This window comes from Pelodiscus sinensis, chromosome 5, assembly GCF_052426305.1.
Source record: "Pelodiscus sinensis isolate ZL-2025 chromosome 5, ASM5242630v1, whole genome shotgun sequence".
Lineage (NCBI taxonomy): Eukaryota > Metazoa > Chordata > Testudines > Trionychidae > Pelodiscus > Pelodiscus sinensis.
Window position 1 is genome coordinate 132,122,753 of NC_143056.1, and position 21,601 is coordinate 132,144,353.

A 21,601-nucleotide genomic window follows, 5' to 3' on the forward strand; every position below is an offset into this window, starting at 1 on the left:
GCGGAGGACCCAGGCGGCAGCACCGCGGTGCGTCTCGGTCCGCCGCCCGCGTCTTCCTGGTCTGCTGGGGTGGGGGGGGGGGGGCGCAGCTAGTACGCCCCCCCCCCAGCAGACTAGGCTTTTCTCCGGATGCCTGTGGCAGAGCAGCTGGGGCTCTGCCGGTTGGTCCCGCAGCGCTGCTCTGGGTGCTACTGGACCAACCCGGCAGCACCCCAGCTGCTCTGCCCCAGGCGTCCTGATTCAGCTGCTGCTGGTCAGTTTCAGCATCGGCTGAATCAGGACGCCAGGGGCAGAGCAGCTGGGGTGCTGCTGGGTTGGTCCAGTAGCGCCGAGGAGCGGCGATATTGGAGCAACCCAGCAGCACCCCAGCTGCTCTGCCCTAGGCGTCCCCAAGTCAGCTGCTGCTGAAACTGACCAGCGCTGACTACAGGAAGCCCGAGGCAGAGTTGCTCTGCCCCGGGCTTCCTGGAATCAGCTGCTGATCAGTTTCAGCAGCAGCTGACTTGGGGACGCTTGGGGTTCTTAAGTTGATTCAGTATGTAAGTCGGAACTGGCGGTCAGTTTCAGCAGCGGCTGAATCTGGACGCCATTTCCGACTTACATACAGATTCAACTTAAGAACAAACCTACAGTCCCTATCTTGTACATAACCCGGGGACTGCCTGTAACCTTATTTCAAACCAAGGGGTTTTGTTTGAACTAACGCGTCCCAGCGTGCACTTCCTGGTTCGAATCAGCTGGCAAACGGAATAGCGCATGGGCGAGATTATGCTAATGAAGTGCGGGATATTTAAATCTCTGCTTCATTAGCAATTTTGGTCAGCTGCGTTTTCATCCATGGTTCAAACAAGGGAGCAAGTATAGACGTACCCTTAGACGTAGGAGGCACAAGATTGATTATCCACAAACATCAAATGAGTGATGTAGAGAACTCCCTCCCCTCGTCTCTCCCGCTTCTTCTTTAAACCCATTCCCAACATTCAAATTCACCACGAACACATCTTCCGACCCAACATCCTTGAAAAGGCCTCTTTCACTGCCTTGTTTCTCAGGCTGTAGATCAGGGGGTTCAACAAGGGGATCACAAAGGTATAAAACAAAGAGATGATTTTGTCATGGTCCATGAGGTACTTTGAACTGGGCCGTAAATACACGGAAGAGCCCGTTCCATAGTAAATGAAGATGGTTGCTAGGTGGGAGGCGCAGGTAGAGAAAGCTGTGCGTTGGCCCTTGGCGGAGTTGATCTTGAGGATGGCAACCACAATGTATATATAGGAGACAAGGATGATCAAGAGAGTTGATGTTACCACCACAACGGTACAGGTGAAATGCACAAGTTCTGTGGTGCGGGTGTCCGAGCAGGACAGCTTCAGGAGAGGGGGCATGTCACAGAAGAAGTGATTGATGACATTGGAGTGGCAGAAGGACAACTGGAATATAAAGATAGTTTGAATGACTGCATTCAGACAGCCCACTAGGTATGACCCCAGCACCAGTGTTATACAGAATCGTGTGGACATGATGACAGTGTAGAGCAGTGGGTTGCAGATGGCAATGAAGCGATCGTAGGCCATGACCCCCAAGAGGTAGCATTCACAGGTCAATGCGGTGCATAAGAAGCAGTACTGGAGAGCACACTCAGTGAACAAAATGGCTTTCCTCGCAGACTGTAAAGTCATCAGCGTGCTGGATGTGAGAAATGTGGTGTAACCGACATCTAGGAGGGCCAGGTTGCTGATGAAAAAGTACATGGGGGTGTGAAGCTGGGAGTCAATCCTGATTAAAGTGGCCAAGGTGAGGTTCCCCACAAGGGTCAGCAGGTAGATGAACAGAAATATGACAAGGAGGACGACTTGCAGCTTTGGGTTTTGTGTGAATCCCAGCAAGACGAACTCGGTCATGACAGTGTGATTCCTCTCTGCCATTATTCCAGGTGCACTTTCCTCCGCAGACAAGAATGCGAGGAGGACACTGGAGGAGGAGACAAATAGGGGCTGAATGCAAACACCCCAAACTCTGTCACTTTCCACAGAGCATAAACTCTAGGCTATAGGGTTGGAAAACAGAGGGGTGGATACAGCTGCAGCACCTCTGGGGCTGTTGTGTTGCGGGAGGGGTAGCTCAGTGGTTTGAGCAGTGGCTTACTAAACCCAGGGTTGTGAGTTCAATCCTTGCGGAGGCCATTTGGGGCAAAAATTTGTCAGGGGTGGTACTTGGTCCTGCTGTGAAGGCAGGGGATGGACTTAATCACCTTTCAAGGTCCCTTTCAGTTCTAGGAGATAGGCAATCTCCATTAATTTAATTTAAAACCTCCTGGCTTTGGGCACAGTGTGGCCTGGCACCGGCTTCCAGTCTGCACATAGGAACCCCTTTGTGACTCAGACTCCTGGCTGCTAGTCGCAGGGACCTGGCCACTGGGTACATGACTGGTCAGAGGCCGGAGTTCTGCAGCAGCGCTCAGCTGTGGCCCCAGACTGAGGCCAGAGCTCTGCAGAGTGGGGAAGGGCAGGGACAGAAGTAAGGGGGGCAGAGCAACAAGGGCAGGCTGGGAGCTGCAGGAAAGAGAGCTGCATTTAGCATTCCAGGCAGTGCCTCCAGCGTTGGTGCACAAGCCGCATGGCCCCCTACTTGCGCTCCTTACGTCGCACTGAACTTGGTCCCTCCAGAAAATGAACTCTCTTCCTCTGGTTCCACACCTCACATTACCCTAGTGACACTGCCGTTCAAGCTGCAAGGCCATGTTTCTCCCAAGCAGAGTATTAGAGCCCTGTCTTTCTGGGAAAAAGGAGACAGGACTATGAAGCACTTCAAAGACTAACAAGATGGCTTATTAGGTGATGAGCTTTCATGGGCCAGACCCACTTCCTCAGATCAATATGTGGAAGAAAATCAACACAACCATATATACCAAAGTGATACAATCAAAAAAATGAACGCATGTGAAATTGACAAATCAAATTTTAGAACAGAGTGGGAGTGAGGGGGGAAGGTTAGTGTCTGTGAGGTAATGACATAGGGGTGATAACAGGGGAAGTTTCTGTGAGGTAATGACATTAAGGGTGATAACTGGGGAAGCGATCTTTGTAATGGGTGAGATAATTAGAGTCTTTGTTTAAACCCATACATAAAGGCTGTGTCTACACTGCACCCCTTTTCCGGAAAAGGGATGCAGATTAGACACATCGGTATTGCAAATGAAGCAGGGATTTAAATCTCCCCCGCTTCATTTGTATAAACATGGCTGCCGCTTTTTTCCGGCTCGGGGTTTTGCTGGAAACGAGTGCCAGTCTAGACAGGGATCTTTCAGAAAATAAAGCCTTTCTGAAAGGTCCCTTAATCCTGATTTTAAGAGGAATAAGAGACCTTTTGGAAAAGGCTTTATTTTCCAAAAGATCCCCGTCTAGACTGGCACTTTTTTCCAGCAAAGCCCCGAGCCGTAAAAAAGCGGCAGCCATGTTTATACAAATGAAGTGTGGGAGATTTAAATCCCTGCTTCATTTGCAATACCGATGTGTCTAATCTGCATCCCTTTTCCAGAAAAGGGGTGCAGTGTAGACACAGCCAAACTGTCAAATTTAAGCATGAATGACCATTCTGAAGCTTCTCGTTGAAGTCTGGAGTTAAAGTCTTTTTGAAGCAATATGCATGTTTTAAGGTCATTGAGGGAATGGTCAGTCTGGCTGAAATGGCAAGCAACAGCTTTCTCTCTGTGAGAGAGTCTTATGTCTGTTTTGTGTGCGTTGATTCTTTGGCGAAGAATCCTTCAGTCAGAGAATCTGATCCCATTCCTTTTCTCTCTTGCATAACAACTTACCTTAGCTGGTAGTGCTAGTCACTTCCATGGGAGCAGTGGTGGGGTGTGATGTCCATGGACCTGTTGTGTTGAGACTCAGCGGCTGAAATCCACGAAGTGAACTTAGGCAGCTCCCCCTCAGCTGAGCAAGCAACATTCTGGGATGCTCTAACAGGATTGCTATGAGCAAGACACACAAAGTCATTCTTCCGCTCTACTCTCTCCACCTCCAGATCAGCTACTAGAAGTGGGCCTCATCCTCCTTGATTGGATCCACCTCGTCATCTCCAGCCTGATCCTGGCCTGCATATTTATACCTGCCTCTGGCTATTTCCACTACATGCATCTGACGAAGTGGGTCTTTGCCCACGAAAGCTTATGCTCCTACACTTCAGTTAGTCTATAAGGTGCCACAGGACTCCTTGGCGCTCTACTCTGTACTGATTAGGCCTCAGCTGGAGTCTTGTGTCCAATCTGGGCACCGCACTTCAGGAAAGATATGGAGAAGTGGGAGAGGGTCCAGAGAAGAGCAACAAAATGATTAAAGGTCTAGGAAATATGAGGGAAGACCGAAAGAACTGGGTTTGTTCAGTCTGGAAAGAGAAGACTGAGGGGGCCATAACAGCTTTCAAGTATCTAAAAGGCTGTTACAAGGAAGAGGAGAAAAATTGTTCTCCTTGGCCTCTGAGGAGAGGAGACTAAGCAATGGGCTTAAACTCCAACAAGGAAAAAACTTCCTAACTGTCAAGGTGGTTAAACACTGGAATAAATTGCTTAGTGGAATCTCAGTCATTGGAGATATGTAAGAGCAGGTTGGATAGAACGATAGAATCACAGAACACTAGACCTGGAAGGGACCTCGAGAGGTCATCAAGTCCAGTCCCCTGCCCTCACAGCAGGACCAAGCACCATATAAACCATCCGGCTACGTCTACACTGGCATGATTTTCCAAAAATGCTTTTAACGGAAAAGTTTTCCATTAAAAGCATTTTCGGAAAAGCGCGTCTAGATTGGCAGGATGCTTTTCTGGAAAAGCACTTTTTGTGGAAAAGTGTCCATGGCCAATCTAGATGCGCTTTTCCACAAAAAAGCCCCAGTCGCCATTTTCGCAATCGGGGCTTTTTTGTGGAAAACAGAACTATGCTGTCTACACTGGCCCTTTCGGGCAAAAGTCTTTCAGAAAAAGACTTTTGCCCGAATGGGAGCAGCATAGTATTTCTGGAAAAGCACTGATGATTTTACATTAGTGCTTTTCTGGAAATTCAAGCGGCCAGTGTAGACAGCTGGCAAGTTTTTCCGGAAAATCAGATGATTTTCTGGAAAAACTTGCCAGTCTAGACACAGCCTCCCTGACAGGTGTCTGTCCAACCTGTTCCTACATATCTCCTGTAGGCAATTTATTCTAGTGTTTAATCACCCTAACAGGCAGGAAGTTTTTCCCAGTTAGACATTTATCAGGGATGATCTAGACGGTGCTTGGTCCTTCCGTGAGGGCAGGGGACTGGACTTGATGACCTCTTGACGTCCCTTCCAGTTGTAGTGTTCTATGATGTCTTAAATTGCAGTCCATAACAGCCAGCATGATGCTAAGTGGGGAGCCCTAAGCTAGCCAACGGGGCCTGCTGATTTGCTAAGTGCTGCTCCTTTATCGGAGGTAGGCACATACAGTGAGGCATGAAAGGAGGTGCCCAGTGTTCCACCAAGTGGTACCCCTCTCCTGACATAGTAGTTTGTCAAGGGAATGAATTAGCCTCGGGCTTCCTCCTGCAGAAGGAGACTGTAGTGCCGATACCTCCCTTAGATATATATGTGAGACCCAGCCTCAATTCCCCCCTGCCTGTGAGAGGGGGAAGAAAGGATTGAAATAGGTTTCTCCCGCCTCTGAGGTGAGCGCTCTGCCCACTGGGTTCTGGGGTTGCCTGCTGAAACGATTTCAACGTGCATAAAGAAAGTGTGATTGGGCCCAGGGTCTCCGGCCCATGAGTCAAGCCCCCTCGCCCCTTTCTCTGCTCCGAGTATTCTCCAGCAGCTCCACATTCCACAGCCCGGCTGGACTTCCCCACCGACCCCTGGGCCTCGGCGCACAGTAGAGGAATGTCCCTTTGTTATCTCCACGTTGCTTCCTGGTCTCCTATTTCTCTGTCTGTGCGGCACTGGCCAGTCCTCCAACCCCCTGGCCTCCTGCAGGCCGAGAGTGCAAGTGTGAGTGTCAACACGGCGTCATTGAGGCTTCTTGTTTGATGAGGGACAAAAATAGGGAGCGTGGAGGTGAGGAGGTTTTTGGGGGTAGCAGGAGAGCGGAAGCTCCCCTAGACTCCCCTCTGCAGGGCTTTGACACCCTTTCTTCCCCACACGCCTCAGTTCTATTCTGACCTCTCCCTTGGCCTGGAGACCTGCTGGCTTTCATCAGTGTCCTACCGCTGCTGCCCAGGCCAGTTTCCCTCAAAGGACTTTCCTTTTCTCAGAGAGACACTAAGTGGGATCAACCCCGAGGAGGTGAGAGCAGTCCAGGGAGGAGCAGAGCCCTCATGTGCCGAGGATGTGCCCAAAATAACATGATGAGAATAGCACAGTTCTGATGTCAAGTGACTTTTCAAGGGGCTCTCCCTTGCACATCCCACATTTCAGCCTCTAATCCTATGAGGATCCACAATTTTCGAGAGTCTGCGCAAGGCTGTGGATTTTAGAGCACAATGAAAAACAATCTGTTCAGCAGTAAATGAATTTCAATCTCAACTACAATAGAGTTACTGCTCTCTGCTAGTTAGCCAGATCCTCAACTAGGCTGTGTCTAGACTGGCCAGTTTTTCCGGAAAATCAGCCGCTTTTCCGGAAAAACTTGCCAGCTGTCTACAGTGGCCACTTGAATTTCCGCAAAAGCACTGACTTCCTACTGTAAGAAATCAGTGCTTTTTGCGGAAATACTATGCTGCTCTCGTTCGAGCAAAAGTCCCTTTTGCGCAAAACTTTTGCGCAAAAGGGCTAGTGTAGACAGCTGAGATTTGTTTTGCGCAAAAGCGCGTCTAGATTGGCCACGGATGCTTTTCCACAAAAAGTGCTTTTGCGGAAAAGCGTCCGTGCCAATCTAGACGCTCTTTTCCGAAAATGCTTTTAACGGAAAACTTTTCCGTTAAAAGCATTTCCGGAAAATCATGCCAGTTTAGACGTAGCCCTAATGTAAATGGAAAGTAGACTTTAATGGAGTATCCCCAGCTGAGGGTGTAGCCTTCTGAGAAAAATCAGAACTCCAAAGTCCATAAATCTGATCTCCATAAGACCTGGCTTGGAATCAGAATTACTTCGAATTGCCAGAACCAAAAGAGAATATTTATTCCACTTCCATGGGAACCAGAGCAATTCAACATACCTGCAGACGAGAGGCATCCGTTGCTATTGGCTGGAAAGTGGATTGCGTTTGGATGCCACAGAGTTTATTTATATACTTATTTCTGTAGCATTTAGGGAGAGACTCCTTGGAGAGCCCAAGCATTTCACAATTCAGGGCAGACACAGGTGGGGTCATTAAAACCTTCTGGTCCCCAAGGGAGCAGCACACAAAGACGTGCTGTGTCCAGTTGCTGAAGAAGTGGGCTGAGCCCATGAAAGCTCATGGTCCCATCTACATGTTTTGTTAATCTATAAAGTGCTACCCGACCGTTTGTTGTTTTTTAAGTTTATCAGACTTCCAAGTTCGTTTGTTTTTTCTTCCCCTTTTCTTTGTTCCAAAGAGAACTGGCCCATTCCTCCACTCCCGTCCCCTGAATCCTGATCAGATGCTCTTGAGGCAACTCACCTCAGAAGGTGCAAAAAGTGACATATACTGGGAAACAGATTCATATTTGGTTCCTTTTAATTAGAGCCCTGCAAATCGGTGGCTATCCACGTTATATCCATGGACCATTCTTGTGGATCACAGCCTGGAGACAGACACAAACTTTGTATCTAGAAGCCCTGCCGATTTGTGGCTATTCACTTGATAGCCACAGATGTTTTTTGTAGTTTGGATGTGGATACCATTTTTTGTCTGATATTAGTGTCTTGAGCGCTATGGATACATGGCTGAAAACGTCAATAAGGCTTGGTTGATATCAGCCTAGGTGTTTAAATATGGGCACTCAGAGTTAAAGAATATTTTTTTTTAAATGTGAGTACTTCCCTATATGCCTCCATTCTTCGGTATATGAAATGAAGCTAATATTTTCCCTGGGACTTGTATTTGTCACCCCCTTAGGCACTTCTGAATGGTTCACCCTGGAAAAATGGCTTTTCCAGACGTGTTTTCTCGTTGAACCACCAATCTAGGAATTGTCTCTGTCATGCTGCCAGTTCATCCCCGTAAAGCCGCACAGGTTGCAGTCATGCTAGCAAATCCCCTCACCTCATGTCATCGCAAAAAGCAGTGTTACCCCCCTCATATCCACTCAGATTGTTACTAATTGCGTATTTTCCTAGCCCATTGCTTAGACCAGGGCTACTCAACTTTGGAAGCCGCAGGAGCCACAATAATACTCACAAAACATGCTGAGGGCCGCAACTTAAGTGTGGTAGCATATATATGCAAATATATGCAAATATATGCAAATAGTTTTTCACACGGATGGGCATAAATACAAAGATTAAGGCAAGACTGCATAACACACACGCCCCATTTTAGTCAGTTCTGCTAATATTAATAACCCAACCCAAATGACAGCACTTTTAGGGTATATCTAGACTACGTGCTTCTGCCCACAGAGGCATGTAAATTAGACATACCAACATAGTCAAAGAAGTGGGGATTTAAATATCCCCCGCTCATCAAAATAAAAATGGGCCCCATAAAATGATGAGAGTGGCTTAAAAAAATTGAGGTCCTTTTGATGTGCCTTCTGTGTGTGCAGCCTTTGGATGACACTCAGGTCATGTCAAGCTTTTCGCCACCATCACATGGGCTAGAAACATACTCAGGGTGGCTGCAGTGTAGATTAGAGGGAGGTGGGGTGGAACCACACTCTGTAATCCCCATGTCCTAGTCAACGTACAGACAGATTCTGGTACTGGAACTCAGGCTGGTAGCCTGGTTGGGTGAGGCAATATGTCAGGAGGAAAGGGAACATTGGGAAAGAACGAAAGGTTGGGAATGGTTTTAGGAATATGTTTATGAACCCGGGATGAATCGAATAGTCCAAGAAGGCTAATGGCATATTAGGGTGTATTAGGAGGAGCACCACCAGCAGATCTAGAGATGAGATTATTCCCCTTAATTCGGCTCTGGTGAGGCCACATCTGGAATGTCGTGACCAATTCAGGGGCCCCCAATACAGAAAGGATGTGGACGCATTGGAGAGGGCAACAGAAATGACGAGGGGTCTAGAGCACATATTACTTATGAGAAGAGGCTGAGGGAGTTGGGTCTATTTAGTCTGCAGAAGAGAAGAGTGAGGGGGGATTTGAGAGCAGCCTTCAATTTCCTGAAGGGAGATTCCAAAGAGGCTGGAGAGAGGCTGTTCTCAGTGATGGCAGAACAAGGAGCAATGGTCTCAAGTTACGGGGGAAGGAGGTGTAGGTTGGATATTAGGAAGAACTCTTTCCCTAGGAGGGTGGGGAAGCTCTGAGATGGGTTCCCTAGGGAGGGGGTGGAATCTCCATCCCTAGAGGTGTTTAAGTCCCAGCTTGACCAAGCCCTGTCTGGGATGCTTGAGTTGGGGTTGATCCTTCTTTGGGCAGGGGGCTGGACTTGCTGACTCCTGAGGCCTCTTCCAGCCTGATGGTTCTAGGATTCTAGGATTCACTGGTCCCAGGGCATTCCTGCAGCTCTCTAATCACGGGGAAACCTGGGCCAGCCTCGAATGGAAAGTTCCAAATGTGAAGGCGAAGAGAGAGGCTGCAGGGGTTGTGGGTGGTAGAAACAGGCTCAGATAAAGAGACTGGACAGTGGAAGGCAGAAGTGGGGGAGGTGGAGAAATAACCCGTTAAGAAAGAAAAGGAAGCAGCAACCCTGACCACAGAGTCAGATGCTCTCTGGGGTAGCCATGTGGCTCAGGCCGCACAGGTCCGGCAACACAGAAGCAAGAGCGTGACAGGGAGACGCCGGCGCAGGAAGTCTGTGACTGTGACAGGTAACCTGGGGTATGAGATGGCTGCTTTTCAACAGGCCTTGATCGAAGGCAGCCATGACCAACCCATGGCTTGTGAGCCACATTCAGCTTCTTGCCCCCAAAAGTGAGGCTCGTGAAGCCTCTCCTGCACACCCCTCAATAGTCCCCGCCTCCCGCCAGCTTTCCCCCAATCCCTGGCTTCCCTGTGCTTACCGGGTCGGAGCTGCTAGGTTTTAAAAATGGCACCCAAGACGATGGCCATCTTAAAGGCGCAGCCTCCTTTTTTTTTTTTAAATTTGATTTTTTTTTTGCTTTTGTTTGACAATTCTGGTGTGGCTGTTCAAATTTTTTCCGCTGCTGTTTTGGCTCTCTTTGTTAAATGGGTTGGCCAGCCCTGATCTCAGGGTTTCCCCTCATGTGAATTTGGTAGGTTCTGATTCAGGAGCAGCGAGGTTAGAAGATAAAGGACTGGAGAAGTCTGTGAGATGCAGAAGGAGATGTCTCGCTCCAGGAAAAAGAGTTGATGAGGGAGCAGTAATGACCCTCCCAGACAATGCTTTGGGGGAAGCTGAGGAAAAGAAAAATACAAGGGACAAAAGAACACACACACACACGCACCCCATTCCTGGCAGGCAGAAATTTAGAGACAGCGCCTCACATACAAACTGAAGGAAAAATTAGAGGGTTGCCCAGCAAGGAGCTTTTATTACAGCTGGCAGAGCAAGAAGGAAAGACCTCGAGTGCACCCCGGACATCTCCCTGAAATGGGCACCTCTTGTTCCCCCATCTAGTGGCACATTTGAACAATGGAGGGTATCCTGCGATCAGCTGAGTTCCATGCAGGATGGGTTGGCCCAGGTTTTAGAGGAATGGGGGCGATTTCAGGGACCTCTTTGCCTTTTGCCGGCTCTCCGAGCTCTCCCGAGTAATGTTTCCTTCACTCCGACATGACTACAAATGCCTTCTCCCACACAAAGCCCCCACCACAGATAGCGGAAAAGTACAAGCACAAGATGGGTGATCCCCCCTCCTGTCATCTTTCCTCCCAAAGGCTACTGCATTTAGTTCCCATCAACTTGCCCTTTTTGTTTAGTTTAGAAAAGAGAAGACTTAAGGTCTTAGACTTAGAAGACATGATAGCGGTTTTCAGGTATCTAAAAGGGTGTCATAAGGAGGAGGTAGAAAACTTGTTCATCTTTGCCTCTGAGGATAGAACAAGAAGCAATGGGCTTAAACTGCAGCAAGGGAGGTTTAGGTTGGACATTAGGAAAAAGTTCCTAATTGTCAGGGTGGTCAAACACTGGAATAAATTGCCCAGGGAGGTTGTGGAATCTCCATCTCTGGAGATATTTAAGAGTAGGTTAGATAAATGCCTGTCAAGGATGACTAGATGGTATTTGGTCCTGCCATGGGTGCAGGGGACTGGACTCGATGACCTCTCGAGGTCCCTTCCAGTTCTAGTATTCTATGATTCTAACAGAAGGATAAAGGTGCCCACCTCCATATGTGAAGAGCACAGCTGCAGCTTGTCAAATACATTTGCCATTTTTAATAGCATAGGCAACTCATGGTAGCATCCAGGAGGTACACCGCCCCCTCCCAACATTTTGATTGCTAAATGGGGTACCCCCTCATCCGCCCCTTCCTGTTCCTTGGCATGGCCCAACCTACACCTCCCAGTCACCCATGTTTAACAGGTTCATTTGTTTGTGGCTCCTGAGAGATTATTTATGAAGAAAAAGGTTGGCGAGATTCAAAGAGTTTTTATGAATTTTATTAACACCCCAACCGGTATAAGCAGAGCCACAGGTCTATTCAAACACTACCCTGAAAAACAGCTGTACAGGCATTCCGCCTCAGGCGCCAACTGGAGATCTGGGACTCTATAAGAAATGGAACATTTTCTGAAGGACAACAAGTCCTCTTGCCCATCTCTTATAGTGGCCATTGATTGGAAGTGCTGCCCTTATGCCATTAGCCAGGCCAATTCCACCACAAGCAAACCTAATGTGGGCTTTACATGCTCCCCTCTGGGCCAATCACTGGGCTCCGTGAGCCTGTTACAGCCCCCATCTAGAAAAGCTTTGCGGTGTAGTTTAAGCTGTGACAGCTCATGCCGTCAGCACTGGATTTGTCCCCTGCTAGGTTGGCCAGGAGAGGAAAGGAGTTTTCCTTCTCAGGGCTTCTTCCAGCTCCTACAATGGAAAGACACCCATTGGTTTCCATGACTGGGGCATTGCAACACGTGGCAACAGATAGGAAGTCTCTGATCCAACAGAGTGTTTAAGCCTGTGATTAGCTTTAAGCACAAGAGGGGTCCCCTGGACATTAGTGGAATGACTCTCAAAGTTAAAGTTGAGTATGTAAGTGCCGGGACGTCAAGGACTTAATCTTCCCTCCTGCCTGTAAATCTCTCCTGACTGACCACTCTGATCAGGGCCCGTTTCACTTCCTTATTCCTCAGGCTATAGATCATGGGGTTTAACATGGGAGTGACGATCCCGTAGAACATAGAAATGACCCGGTCCTGATTTGGCGAGTAGCGAGAGGAAGGGCGCACGTAGGTGAAAATGGTGGTGCCGTAAAACAGGCCAACCACCGTCAGGTGAGAGGCGCAGGTGGAGAAGGCTTTGTGCCGGCCCGGGGCGGAGTTCATGCGCAAGATGGCAAAGACAATGTAGACATAGGAGACTAGGGTGATCACGAACGCACTGCTTCCTAAGACCCCGGCCACAACCAGGATCACCATTTCACTGGTGTAGGTGGAGGAGCAGGAGAGAGCCATCACGGGAGAGATGTCGCAGAAATATTGATTGACTTCATTAGACCCACAGAAAGACAGCGTAAAGGTGAAGGACGTGTGCAGCAGGGCGTTAAGAAACCCAGATATCCAGGTACCAGCTGCCATCTGAACACAGATTCTTCTACTCATGATGGCCATGTATTGCAGGGGTTGGCATATTGCGATGTACCGGTCATAGGCCATCACGGCCAGAAGGAAGATCTCTGTGCCCAACACGTCGATGAGGAAATACAGCTGCAGCATGCAGCCAACAAATGAAATCTCCTTGTTCTCCGACAGGAGCATGTCCAGCATCTTCGGCACCGTGATGGTTGGACACAGGATGTCCAGCAAGGACAAGTTGCTCAGGAAGAAATACATGGGGTTGTGCAGGCGAAGGTCCGTTGCTATGGCGACGAGGATGGTGATGTTCCCTGCCAGGGTGGCTGCATAGATGAGAGCGAACAGCAGAAAGAGAGGGAAGCGCACCTCCGGCAGGTCGGACAGCCCCACCAGGATGAATTTGGACACCATGGTGATGTTGGCTCCCTTCATCTTGTCCTTTGCCAATACGATGTTACTGCAGGGGCTGACATGGAAGAAAGAATGAAATGCACATCTATCAACGTGACAGCTCCATCACATTCAACTAGATCGGCACTTCTCAACTTTCTCAGCTTGATGCCTCCTTACTCATTCCTGCCTGTAAATTAATTAATTTTCACCACACCTTTTTATTTATGTACGAGTAAAAAAACGTACCAATGATAACAACAATATATCAATGGCATTTATTTGCATGTGTGTTTCAAGAGGTTGACCATGAAGGCCAAAGGGGGGAAGAGTGTCTTTGGTTTAGTTTGTTCAGGATCTCTCTCTCTCTCTCTCTCTCTCTCTCTCACACACACACACACACACACACACACACACACACACACACACACACACACACACACACACACTTTCCTATAGCGGGTCCTGACTGATTGGGGAATGCTGAGGTGAACGAGCTGGTATATTGTACAAGATGAATATCTCTAGTCTGGCACCCTCAGGACTGGACTTGTGCTGAACCAGAGAATTTGGTGAACCACAGAAGGTCAATATTGCCTCGCAGCTTTACAAACACTTCCACTGTTTACTGGGCTCTTAAAAGACTCTTATGGGTAAATCAGAGCTAAATAACAGCACAGAACACTGAGGGTGTGTCTAGACTACCTAGTTTTGTCGACAAAAGTGGACTTTTGTCGACAAAACTATACCAGCGTCTACACTACCGCTGAGTTCTGTCGACATAACGTCGACAGAACTCAGCAGTTTTGTCGACGCTGGTATACCTCATTTTACGAGGCATAACACCTTCTATCGACAGAACTCTGTCGACAGAAGGTGTTATTGCCTGTAACGTTGCATCCAGACTACGGAGTTCTGTCGACAAAGCAGCTTGCTTTGTCGACAGAACTCAATGTGTCTGGACGCTCTTTGTCGACGGAAGTTTTGTCGACAGTATCTGTCGACAAAACTTCCGTCGACAAAACGCGGTAGTCTAGACGTACCCTTTGATCCAAGATGGGTGGCTGTAAACAAACTTTATAGAACCAGGGAGAACACGGCCACACCCATGAGAAGTGAATATCTGGTGAGCTAATATCATGCCGGACCATGGAATTTCCCAGATTAGACAGTGCTGGACTAGAGGGCTGTGTCTAGACTGGCAAGGTTTTCCACAAAATCATCTGATTTTGTGGAAAAACTTGCCAGCTGTCTACACTGGGCGCTTGAATTTCCGCAAGAACACTGACAATCTCATGTAAGATCGTCAGTGTTCTTGCAGAAATACTATGCTGCTCCCGTTCGGGCAAAAGTCTTTTTCCAGAAGACTTTTGTGCAAAAGGGCCAGTGTAGACAGCACAGTAGTGTTTTCCGCAAAAAAGCCCCGATCGCGAAAATGGCGATCGGGGCTTTTTTGCGGAAAACCGCGTCTAAATTGGCCACGGACGCGTTTCCGCAAAAAGTGCTTTTGCGGAAAAGCATCCTGCCAATCTAGACGTGCTTTTCCGAAAATGCTTTTAACGGAAAACTTTTCCGTTAAAAGCATTTCTGGAAAATCATGCCAGTGTAGACATAGCCGAGATGTTCAACCTGTAGTTGCATAGGACAGAATCATAGAACACTAGAACTGGAAGGGACCTCAAGAGGTCATCAAGTCCCGTCCCCTGCCCTCATGGCAGGACCCAGCACCATCAAGACCATCCCTGACAAATGTCTATCTAACCTGTTCTTAAATATCTCCAGAGATGGAGATACCACAACCTCCCTAGGCAATTTATTCCAGTGTTTCACCACCCTGACAGGTAGGAAGTTTTATTCTAATGTCCAAACCTAACCCCCCCTTGCTGCAGTTTAAGCCCATTGCTTCTTGTCCTGTCCTCAGAGGCCAAGGAGAACAATTTTTCTCCCTCCTTCTTGTAACACTTTTTTAGTTTCTGAAATCTTTGCCTGGTGAGCTCACTGCCTCACGGTATTATTGAGATATAGAAAGATAAGAATTCATAGACCCATAGAACACTAGAACTGGGAGGACTCTTGAGAGGTCCCCTCGTGTGTTTGCCCCTAGTGTGTTTGTCCAGTCCCCTGCCCCCATGGCAGGACTAAAACCATCTACTATTGGATCAGATCATTACCATCTAGATCATCTCATATTGGATCAGGTCTCTCATCTACTACAATCTAGTTCAGCTAATCTTTCACAGTGGGCAGTACCAGTTGCTTTAAAGCATGGGTTCCCAAACTTGGGGGCGTGAAGAAATTCCGGGAGGGGGGGGCATGAGAAGCGACCCAGCCTCCCCCCCATCAAGTGTTGCTGCCCTGTTAAGTTCCTTTTTTTGCTCAACAAGTTTTGCTGCTATTGGGGGGGGGGGGCGCGTGAGGGTTTTTTAAAAATCAAAAAGGGGGGCGTGATGCCAAAAAATTTGGGAACCGCTGCTTTAAAGAAAGGTACAAGAAAGATTGCAGTTAGTAGCTGTGGGATAACTTGTTTGCAGAAAGTTTCTTCCTAGCACCCACTGGTTAGAGGTTCATCTCTGCTCTAACGAATGCAGGTTTATATCTGTGCCAAAAAAAGTCTACATTTTTCCATCTTCATAGTACATCTGGATGTTGTTTTTATCCATACAATGTCCCTTTCTTTTTAAACCCTGCCTCGGTAATATCTTAGGATTGTAACTTTCATAGGGTAATATATCAGCCCTGAGTCTCACATGACCGAGCACTTGAAATATTCGTTCCATTTACAGCGAGGGTAATGGTTTGGGAGATATTCCCTATAATTTAAATGAGGCATTATTGCTTAAACTGATATTACCGATAGAACTGAAAAACATTGTAAGTGCAATCATACTATATAATTCAGGAAATCAAAGCGAGTTAAGAGTAAAGGGCAAATTTGGGTCCAGTCAGTCAAGTGATTAATTATTCATTTATTATTATTTTTTGCGATCAGGTAGAGAAACCAGAGAGGGGCCATTTTATTTTTTATCTGTTTAATATCACAAATCGTAATTATTAGGACAAGATAGTTCAAATACTATAAGATGTTTTATTATACAAAACTCAGACAATGGGATATTACACAAATTTAGCACCATGCAAGACAGGCACCCAAGCCTTCCCAATTTAAATTCTGTGGAAGCTTTGCTACTGGCTGAAATGGGACTATGATCAGACTAAGATAAATATTTTCATTACAGTAGTAGCAGGAACTTTTACCTAGAAGAATCATCTAACCACAGAACTACAAAATACTAATAAATATTAATATGAATGCATTTATCTGTTGCCACAAGAATTGTAAGAGTTTATTTAGAAACTTTGATGGTGCATTTTTTTTTCATTCTGTGCATGTGTAACAATTGACATGACCTCTAATTTTGTACATGTATTTGAGAAATGAAACCAAATATGCTAAACATATAATTATTTGTAGATTTACTTGCCACACAAACATATTCTTTGGCACAGTCAGAAATGCTAATGTAAGTGTTCATTCTATAACAAGATAAAAAGGACAGAAGAGTTTAGTCCAAAGGGTGGTTAACTATGGAAATTTATTTTGTTTATAGTTGTCTATCAGTATAAATTTAATAAAATCAAAGAAGGGGAGAAAGTTGCTTTCCATATTTATTTCTCATTCTTTCAATTTCTAGGACAAGACAGCTTGAACATTATATTATATTAACTTATATAAAAATTGTATAAAATATTAGGGTGTTACAAAAATTACCTCTTGAAACACACTTCAGACCCATTAAGATTTGACATATTTCAATTAACAATAACAAGAGGCACCCTTACATAAGACATCCACCTAGTCCAAAGAATCATTTCATGGTTGATAAACCCAAATGAAATACATCATAGAAGTTCAAAGGATTGTAAAGATATCATTGGAAACAATCATATATACTGAGGTATAAGTGCATAAACACTATGAATTTACTTAAGATATTATGTTAGCTTTTCCATTCTCAAATTTACATACAAATAAATATGCTTGAAGTTTACTTTGTTAATTAATTGAAAGAAAATTAGAAAATTAACAAATTATACAGAGCAAATTATTTATTTGCAAGATGGAAATATTAATCACAGTCAAATATACTGGCATAAAAATTAGTTCTGTTGTCAAATCACAATTTCTTTGTTTGCCTACCTTGAGAACAAAGGACAGCATCTTTTTTTTAGTGTGAAAGGTTTTCATAAATATCTTCTGGCAGCTATATCCAGGGATCACAGCCCCTAAGGGACTTCAGTTACTACCATGGGCAAACACACGAGGCTTTTCTTAGTCTTATTAATGAATCACAAAACTAAACATGGAACTGACCTGTTATGTCATCCAGAACTCTGTGGGTTCCAGTCTATTTGATTCAAAATAGACTTTCCCATAAGGTCTTGTTTCCCAAACTTTTGAAATCTAAGCGTCCCTTCAGGAAAACCAAATCAATAACACCCCCAAGCTCTCTGAAACTTACCTTGTGGTCTCATATGCCTACACATCTTAATTTAAACATTTTCCAGAGTGTTCTGTTCTCTGGCCAGTCCTTTGCATATACATACAACCCTTTTGTTCTTTTCACACACACAATTGCAGAAGTGCATTGAAGGTCTTCATAATATTGTGGCCCCTTTGCTGGTCATTCTTCCGCTCTCCTCTGCACTGATTAGGCCTCAGATGGAGTATTGCGTCCAGTCCCGGGCACCTCATTTCAAGAAAGATTTGGAGAAGGTCCAGAGAAGAGCAACAAAAATGACAGGTCTAGAAAACATGAGCTATGAGGGAAGACTGAAAGAAATGGGCTTGTTTAGACTGGAAAAGGGAAGACTGAGAGGGGACGTGATATTAGTTTTCAGGTATCTAAAAGGGTGTTACAAGGAGGAGGGAGAAAAACTGTTCTCCTTGGCCTCTGAGGATCGGACAAGAAGCAATGGGCTTAAATTGCAGCAAGGGAGGTTTAGGTCGGACATTAGGAAAAACTTCCTCAGTGTTAGAGTGGTTAAGCACTGGAATGCATTGCCTAGGGAGGTTGTGGAATATCCATCACTGGAGATATTTCAGAGCAGGTTGAACAGACACCTGCCAGGGATGGTCTAGACGGTGCTTGGTCCTGCTGTGAGGGCAAGAAACTGGACTCCATGACCTCTCAAGGTCCCTGCAAGTTTTAATGTTCTATTCCCAGAGCTCACCCCAAGCCCTTGTGTCTATCCTCCTATTTTATAGCCCCGCAGCCACGACCCCGGGTGAGCCTGAGTTAGTTGACCTGGGCCAGCCACATGTCCTTTTTCACAGAATAGCTATATCTATAAGCAGTTATGGTGAGCAGTTAGGTTGTGTGGGATTTGCCACATTGGTAAAAAAGCTTCCGAGGGGCAGCCGAGTTAGTCTGTAACTGGAAAAACATAAAAAAACCACAAATGGTTTAGCAGCACCTTAAAGACTAACAAAACATGTAGAGGGTAACATGAGCTTTCGTGGGCACAGCCCACTTCTTCAGATGACCGGAGTATTAAAAGTCCAGATCCAAGAATAAATAAGGGAATGTGGGGGGAAGGAGGAGAAAGGAGGGGAGGAAAGAAAAAAAGAGAAAAAAATTGGGAATTAGATTGGTCAAGTTACAAGAGGCTGATAAGAACAATTTGCACCTCTATAAGGGTATGTCTACACCAGCCCCCTAGTTCGAACTAGGGAGGCTATTGTAGGCATTCGAACTTGCAAATGAAACCCGGGATTTAAATATCCTGGGCTTCATTTGCATGTTCCTGTCCGGTCGCCATTTTTAAATTTATGGAATGAGGTGTAACAGTTAATTCAAACTAAGGACTTAGTTCGAATTACCGTTTCACTGCCGCGTGAAGCCATGGGCCGTTGCTTCAGACTAGTGGAATTTAAAAATGGCGACCGGACGGGAACATGCAAATAAAGCCCGGGATATTTAAATCATGGGCTTCATTTGCAACTCTGAATGCCTACATTAGCCACCCTAGTTCGAACTAAGGGGCTGGTGTAGACAGTCCCTAAGTAGCCATTGTTTGGTTGGTTGGTTAAGTCGTTAGGATGTGGAAGGTAGTGTGGGAGCCAGCGATAGCTTTATTCATTCCTCTCTGATAGGAATCAAACTTGTAAATGAAGTTAAGTGCCAACTTTTCCCTGTGTATTTGGCTTGTGGAATTGGTCCAAAACAACTGACTTTGAGATCCGTTAATGAATGCCCAGGCAGGTTAAAGTGTTCTCCACCCCAATTCCAGTACACCATACCAACCAACCAATGGATACTTATGCAGATGCAAATTGTTTTTATCAGTCTCTTGTAACTTGAACAATCCTAGTCACTATTTTTTTCTCTTTTTTTCCCTTCTTCTCCTCCCTCCCCACGACCTTCCCTTATTTATTCTTGGATCTGGGCTTTTAATACTCCAGTCATCTGAAGAAGTGTGTTGTGCCCACGAAAGCTCATGTTACCATCTACATGTTTTGTTGGTCTTTAAGGTGCTGCTAGAGTATTCATTGTTTTTTAAAGTTTTTTGACACTGGTAAAGTTAGGTACAGGCGCATTCGTCCTGAAAGGAGATTCTTTCTAGAATCACTGCCTATAACAGGCGTGGGAAACATGTTTGTTCCGAGGGCCACAGCTGGATAGGAAAATTGTATGGTCTGCCATGAATGTAGATCTGGGTCGGGGGGGAGGGTGCAAGAGGAGGGTGTGGGCTGTGGCAGGGTGTCAGGCAGGCCTAAGGAAGGCTCTCTGCCTCTCCTGGTTCCACGTAGCTCCTGGAAGCAGCTGGCATTTCCAGCAGCAGACCCAGGTGGCAAGGTGTGTGTGGGGGTGTCTCTGTGCCCTGCTGTCATCTGCAGGAATTGTCCCTACAGCCAATGTTCCAGCTAATTTTTCCCCACCCATGTGCAGAATAAATTTTGTTCTGCGCACCAAGTCATGCGTGGATGTGCACCACCAGTAGACCCCCCCACGGTCTGCAAATCAGCTGGGTGGCATTTAAACCTCTCCTGGGTGGCTTCCCAAGTGCTCAGCTGACAGGAGGCACTGCCCGCAGCCCCCATTAGCCCGCAAATGGGAGTACAGCGGTGACAGCAGGCGGGGCAGGGCACAAAGACTTTCCACCGTCCTGCCCCCAGGGGCTGCAGGGATGTGCTGGCCACTTCTGGGAGCAGCACAGAGCCAGGGCAGGCAGGGAGCATGCCTTAGCCCCACTGTGCTGGGAGACTGGTAATCCCCATGGGCTGGCTGGGTGCATTCCATGGATCATAATTTTCCCGCTCCTGGCCTATAACAGTAGAGGTGCCTGCAACCATCCCACGGAACAGGCCACATTTCCAAAATGTGGTCACCTCTGCCAGTTTTACATGGGGGTGGGGCCAGACTGTCCTCCAGCTGTCAGATACCCATGGCAGGGATCCAAAGGGTGGCAGGCCAGGGTTCCCCCCGTGGGTGACAAAGCCAGAACACAAGACTCGATGCACAGCTGGGATATAACCTCCTGCCTGCTGCAGGAGTCCCCAGAGCTGTTGACTCGAGTCCCACGACTTGAACTCGAGTCGGACTTAAGTCGCCTACGTGACTCGACTTGAGACTCGACTCGGGCTCATTGTGTGTGACTTGAGACTCGACTTGAGACTTGCTCATTTTATTAAATCGACTTGGTGAAAAAATTGTCTGAAAATGCCACTGTTGTTAATAACAAACTGCCCTCAGTGGCGATCATGGCCCCGCCTCCCAGTTGGACTACTTGTAGTTAGCAAATACGGCAAGTACGATTTATGTTAATAAATGGAAACAGATAGTGATTATTGTTATTTATGGATATCGATGGCTTGTACAAAAGTGACTTGACATTTTTTAAATTAAGACTTGAGACTCGACTTAGACTTGACAATGACAATGACGACTTGCAGACAACACTGGGAGTCATTGGCCCCCCAGCATAAACTGGGCCCGACACATCCACGAGCTCCGGGAACTGAACCACGTCATGGCCTCATCATAATCGTGTATCTAATCAGGTGTCCTCTCAAATCAAATTCAAAAAGTCCCATTGGGCTCCAGGGCAGCAGAGTTGGGGGCCAGAGGTGAAAGTATGCGGGTGCGCAGTGGTGCATAGCTCTGTGAAGTGGTGGCTGAGCTGTGGAAAAAGCCACCCGGGAACTATTAAAAGAGCTGCCAGGAACGCGGGTTGCAATAAGGCAGCACCTGTAAGAAATGTTAAGCTACTTTCAGCCAGGGGCAGATATTAAACTGAAGTAGGCTGGATGACTTGGAGTTAACACATTATAATGTTCCCTAATGGCCTATTCTTCTGAGTCAACATCACCTTCTACTTCATGTGTAGTCACAGGGCATCAGCAGAATAGCTCAGTGCCTATAAAGTTGGGGTCT

The 21,601-nt window shown here is 46.7% G+C and overlaps 2 protein-coding genes across 2 annotated transcripts; both read right to left on the bottom strand.

Annotated features, from left to right (window-relative positions):
• Positions 1 to 986: 986 nt before the first annotated feature.
• LOC102461352 (olfactory receptor 5AR1-like) lies at positions 987 to 1,925 on the bottom strand. Its single transcript, XM_006111824.3, has one exon. The coding sequence runs from the start codon at positions 1,923 to 1,925 to the stop codon at positions 987 to 989; it is 939 nt and encodes a 312-aa protein (XP_006111886.3).
• A 10,332-nt stretch (positions 1,926 to 12,257) lies between these two features.
• On the bottom strand, positions 12,258 to 13,238 carry LOC102461112 (olfactory receptor 5V1-like). Its single transcript, XM_006111823.3, has one exon. The coding sequence runs from the start codon at positions 13,206 to 13,208 to the stop codon at positions 12,258 to 12,260; it is 951 nt and encodes a 316-aa protein (XP_006111885.3). The 5' UTR covers positions 13,209 to 13,238.
• Between the last annotated feature and the right edge of the window lie 8,363 nt (positions 13,239 to 21,601).

Bases quoted from the DNA above. Each gene is read 5' to 3' on its own strand.
- LOC102461352 (XM_006111824.3), bottom strand. From the start codon at position 1,925: ATGGCAGAGAGGAATCACACTGTCATGACCGAGTTCGTCTTGCTGGGA.
- LOC102461112 (XM_006111823.3), bottom strand. From the start codon at position 13,208: ATGAAGGGAGCCAACATCACCATGGTGTCCAAATTCATCCTGGTGGGG.